General features: G+C 36.6%; 1 protein-coding gene across 2 annotated transcripts; it reads right to left on the reverse strand.

Annotated features, from left to right (window-relative positions):
* Positions 1-1,122: 1,122 nt before the first annotated feature.
* Positions 1,123-4,256, reverse strand: polr2h (RNA polymerase II subunit H). 2 transcript variants are annotated; one of them, XM_022770261.1, is made up of 6 exons: positions 4,093-4,256; positions 3,385-3,476; positions 3,033-3,116; positions 2,520-2,613; positions 2,257-2,340; positions 1,123-1,756 (listed from the first exon to the last, which is right to left on the reverse strand). In XM_022770261.1, exons 2-6 carry the CDS (start codon positions 3,455-3,457, stop codon positions 1,639-1,641), a joined length of 453 nt encoding a protein of 150 aa, XP_022625982.1. In that variant the 5' UTR covers positions 3,458-3,476; positions 4,093-4,256; the 3' UTR covers positions 1,123-1,638. The 2 variants fall into 2 exon arrangements, with proteins under 2 accessions (XP_022625982.1, XP_022625992.1); XM_022770271.1 differs by lacking the exon at positions 4,093-4,256 and adding an exon at positions 3,932-3,992.
* Between the last annotated feature and the right edge of the window lie 440 nt (positions 4,257-4,696).

Raw genomic sequence — 4,696 nt, forward strand, 5'->3', positions numbered from 1 at the left:
ACAGCATCACTACATTCAAATGTTTCTTTAAATCTTTTCAAGTACATATCAGGAGTCTGTGTGAGTTAGTGGCAGTGTTACTCCCCATCCTGTGACATCAATTACCACTGACATTGAGGAGCCTGTGTTGTACACAAATGCTGCCTCTTCACCCTTAATTCAATTTTCTGTCTCCCAAGAGTCCACATTTTAGTTTGCCTCAAATCACGCAAATATAGTAGAACAGTAGCCTATGGCATCCCGGATAATAACTTCCCATCTGTGAGCTGGGAGCAAAATAATTTAATTTCCTAAAATACTTGTCAGTGCATCAAGTCAACATCTGAAATGTTTTCAGCACTAAGAGGCTGTTTGGTCTGGGAATTTTTCAAGGATGCAAAGCATTAAAAAACAGATTTAGATAAAAAAAAAAAAAAGAGAAGTGATTAAAACCAAATAAGGTAGCAGCTACTCGAGTCCTAAAATAATGATTTCAAAGCGTCTTTTCACTGGAAGCAGCACCCTGCATATAACATTCCTGTTACTCTGTATAGACTGTCCTCATGGTGAACACTTCTCATTGGAATTGTAATAAAGGGGCAGCTGTGGCTCAGGACGTAGAGTGGGTCGTCCATTAATGAGAGGGGCGGTGGGGTCCTTGGGCAAGATTCTTAACCCCAAACTGCCCCTGATGGCTGGTCCCAATATAAGTGCAGTCCATTTACCATTTAATTAGTACCTATAGTCCCTTACATGGGAAAGAGTTTGTGGAAAGAGATGCTGTCCACTGTGCCATTGTTTTTTAAATATAAAATAAAGCAGTGTGTAGCCAATCTAAATCCCTATGGACTTCGAGTTGAGGCTGAACACTTAAGAACTAACTTAGAAACAACAATTAAAAGGTATTACATTTTTGTTTGTGTAGCACTATAAAAGAGAAGTATCTTCTATCTTCATAAAGCATTTCTTGCCTTCAGAGTTGTATATCAGTACTTCATTAATTTTAGGGATAAAAGTAAAAACATTGTATTAATTTAGGTTAAGAATAAATATAAATTTGATGTATATTGTATATCCTTTACATTATTTCCAAAGACCACTACCCTGTGAGCTATATGGCCCAGTAAGCACACTTTCTTGAAGAAACCTTTGCCTGCCCTCTTTATTAGAGCACACAGCTTGCCTGCAGTCTACATATTGAGAAAAAGTCTTACAGATGAACTTGTAAAATAAAACCAAATTCAACATGTTTGAAAGAGCGCTTCAGCAGCTGCTGAGGTATAGGAAGAAAACCTCTAGGAAAAAATATGCCAAGACAAAAAATAATATATGATCCAAGATGACCAACAACTGACATCAAAGAATCCTTTTGTATAAAAGAAATCTTTATTTACAGTTTGCCAGCAGATGGAAGCTGCAGTACTTTTTAAGTGTCACAGTCTTTAGTCTGTAGTCCATCTCCATGGAGGAAACGTATGAGAATAAAAAACAAAATATATTTTCTACAGCTTCCATGTGTTCTGTCTGTGAGCTGCTCTTAGAGATGGCCTGTGCTCCAGACTTGGGAATATAAATGTTTTCAGTTCGCAGCTCAGTTAGACTTTAAGGTTGACTGTGGCATTGAAAGAACCAGGGAAAGTGGGTGAGCACAGTTGGGTTTTAAAAGGCCAGTTTCTTCATGAGGAGGTAAACCCTGGAGTCCACCTCAAAGCCGTGAAGGTTGTTGGCATCTCCCTGCAGCCTCATGAGGAGGCCACCATAAGACACATAGGCAGAGCTGAAAGAAGGAACATGTCCATGGATTAAAATTAATAAATGATAGATTATAACATTTTTCAAACACAATCCCCATCTGATGTAAATGTTATTGTCTCAACAGATTCTAGGCACATGCATTCCCTCTTCACTGTAATGACTTTTTGTTAATAGTTAATCATAGGATAATAATGATAATTTACTTACAAAGCACCTATAGCGCTTTCTTCAGGCAAAGTAAAATATGGTTAGTTACCTCAGTTAAATTTATCATTATATTTGAAAATGGAGGCTGCAAAAGCAGTTCTGCTTTTTGAATTTATGTTGGTGAAAAGCTACTAGAATTCAACTATTGGCTTACACAATTTCCAGATGTTACTTTTTCATAAAATAAAAATGGCAGGTAAATTATCACATAAATGCTAAATTCATTACCAGTCCATGCCAATTGTTATTGCAATTATACTAATGGTATTCTTGGCTAAGTCACTGTATTAACACATATACTATAACATCACTCACAGGCGCGTGGCTGCTTCTGTTGAAGTCTCATCACCTTCAATCTTGTAAACTTTCCCATACATCACATAATCAAATTGGTCCGCTCTGGAAATTTAAACAAAGTGAAATGAGAGCTCAAATCTAAACTAGCAAAAAACACTCAAGGCAGTCATACTAAGAATGTACAGACAAATGTTATTACATCATTTAATAAAAATGTTCACCAAACAGCATGTGTTGGTAATATTATATGTATCAATATATTAAAAGAGCAAATGTTGTACCTAGACGGCCGGTCATCTTGAGGATTATACTCTCCATCATCTGGTGTTCCATCTTCATATAACGTACTGGCAATAACCAGTCTGAACTTGTCACCTTGATGAAATGCACGCATAAGACCACACTGAGTTTATCATGTCATTAGACTGTTGGGACACTTTGGTTTAGTGATGAGTTTTTGATGCATGGTTCAATGTGCCGGTATTTCAAGGTTCACTGATGTCTACAGTTCAGTTGATTTCCTTTGGTTGGAAGTAGACAGGAATATTACATAACTCTGCTAAATGTGTGACAGATTTTGCGGGAGCCAGTGAGTATACCCAAAACACTTTGCTAGAGGAGGGCTTTACTTCTAAAAAAGTGCAAATTTATTCAGATGAAGTATGAAAATTAAACAATGTAGCCACATGTTCTCATAATAGAGTATACTGTCAAATTGTGATTATGTTAACAAATTAATGACTTCCAATCTTTAACTTAAAACTAAGCAAAGGACAAAAAGGTCACTTTCTTACCAAGATCAACAGGATAGATCTGTATGTTCACATCCAGGATGAGGTCCATCTTGAAAGATTCACTTTCACAATGTAGACGAGACACTGCAACAAATTATCACATCCCTTTTACCTCCGTTTTGATTTGCACTAACACTAAGAGACATCTGGGTCTTTAGTTTGATAGATGCTTTATTCATGATTTTTGAGATTTTTTTTAAAGAGTAAGGTGCATGATGATTGATTATCTGCAGAATTTTCCAATACATTCGTAGAGAACAGAGACTACTTCAATATACAAGCATATGCTGGTATTTAAAAAACTTAATTTCCCAACTCCTTCAGCCTTGTTTAATAAAGACATTTCACACACCTCTGTCAAACTTCTTGCCATCTGGATCAATGTCTTTTACATCAAAGATATCCTCAAACAGAATTCCAGCCATCTCTGTTCTGGTCTATGACCTTGGAAAGGAATAAGAGAAATTATTCGGTTAAGTTTCTTTAAAAGGAAAAGAAAAGAAAGAGAGCAGAGCAGAGCAGAGACAGAAATAAATAAATTAGTGTTCATGTTTTAAATGCATTTTCTGGGTGTTTATGATTTGAGGCATTGTGGTGCTTGAACCTGCTCAATATAAGACAACCTGCAAAAATTACCTCAAACAAGTTACACCTTATTACTTCAAACAAGATGCTGCTATTGAGATAAAACGTTTGATAACCAATCACCAATAATGTGATTTTCACTACAACTGTATTTCATCTACAATACTACAATACATTATAGGCTTTAAGTCAATCCCTAGACCACACATTGCCAGCTGCTTTACTGACACTAGACACGTTTGCCACAACCTTTATCCTGTACTTAGTTATGAATGTGTAACTGAAAAAGTTGTTGGCTACTAAAATACACTTACTCGACATTAAACAAGGTTGCTGTCAGGCATAATCGGAGTTTTAGCCAAAGTTATAATATCCTCCTTCATAGTTACAACGTTAACTACAACTTCAGCAGCGTATCCTGTTCGGGCTAGCTGTTAGCGTTAGCATGTTGTGTACATAATTCCCCCAAGCTTACCTCAAATAAGATGGAACTCTTATATTATATTATTCCGTGCACACTCTAATGTCGTAGTCAATCGATTTCCCTCTATGGTTGTGTGCTAGAAATCTAATTTGAGTAACACTTCATTCATTACTATGTGAAACAGACTGTACCGCGCAAGAACAATGTGCGCGACCTTTGACACGCAAACTGCTTCCGGTTGAAAATACGACCTCATTGCTAGTTATGCTAACGATATTAATATTCAAAATAGAAGTGAATATTATTATTTTATGTGCCAGATAAAAACATGCCACATAGTTAAAAAGTAAACGTTAACTTACGTTATAACTATCCATCTGTCGTTACTGAACGCCGGACATTATTGTAGTTTACACATTGAAACTAGGGATACTTTACTCAGGAGTCCGCGCAGTAATAACCACATTTTAGATAAATAAGAAACAAGCAGAACACTTCGTCGTAGAACCATACAATGTGTATAAAAGGGTTTTAATGAAACGACATGCTTTCCCAAAGCATGTACAGTGTTTACGACACTTACCTCAACTTTCCAGCATGCGTTCTCCAACCATTTGGTTGCTAGGTGTTTTAGCGTCCTCTGTGTGTACGGTTG

This window comes from Seriola dumerili, unplaced genomic scaffold (assembly GCF_002260705.1).
Source record: "Seriola dumerili isolate Sdu_G_001 unplaced genomic scaffold, Sdu_1.0 BDQW01000002.1, whole genome shotgun sequence".
Classification (NCBI taxonomy): Eukaryota; Metazoa; Chordata; class Actinopteri; order Carangiformes; family Carangidae; genus Seriola; species Seriola dumerili.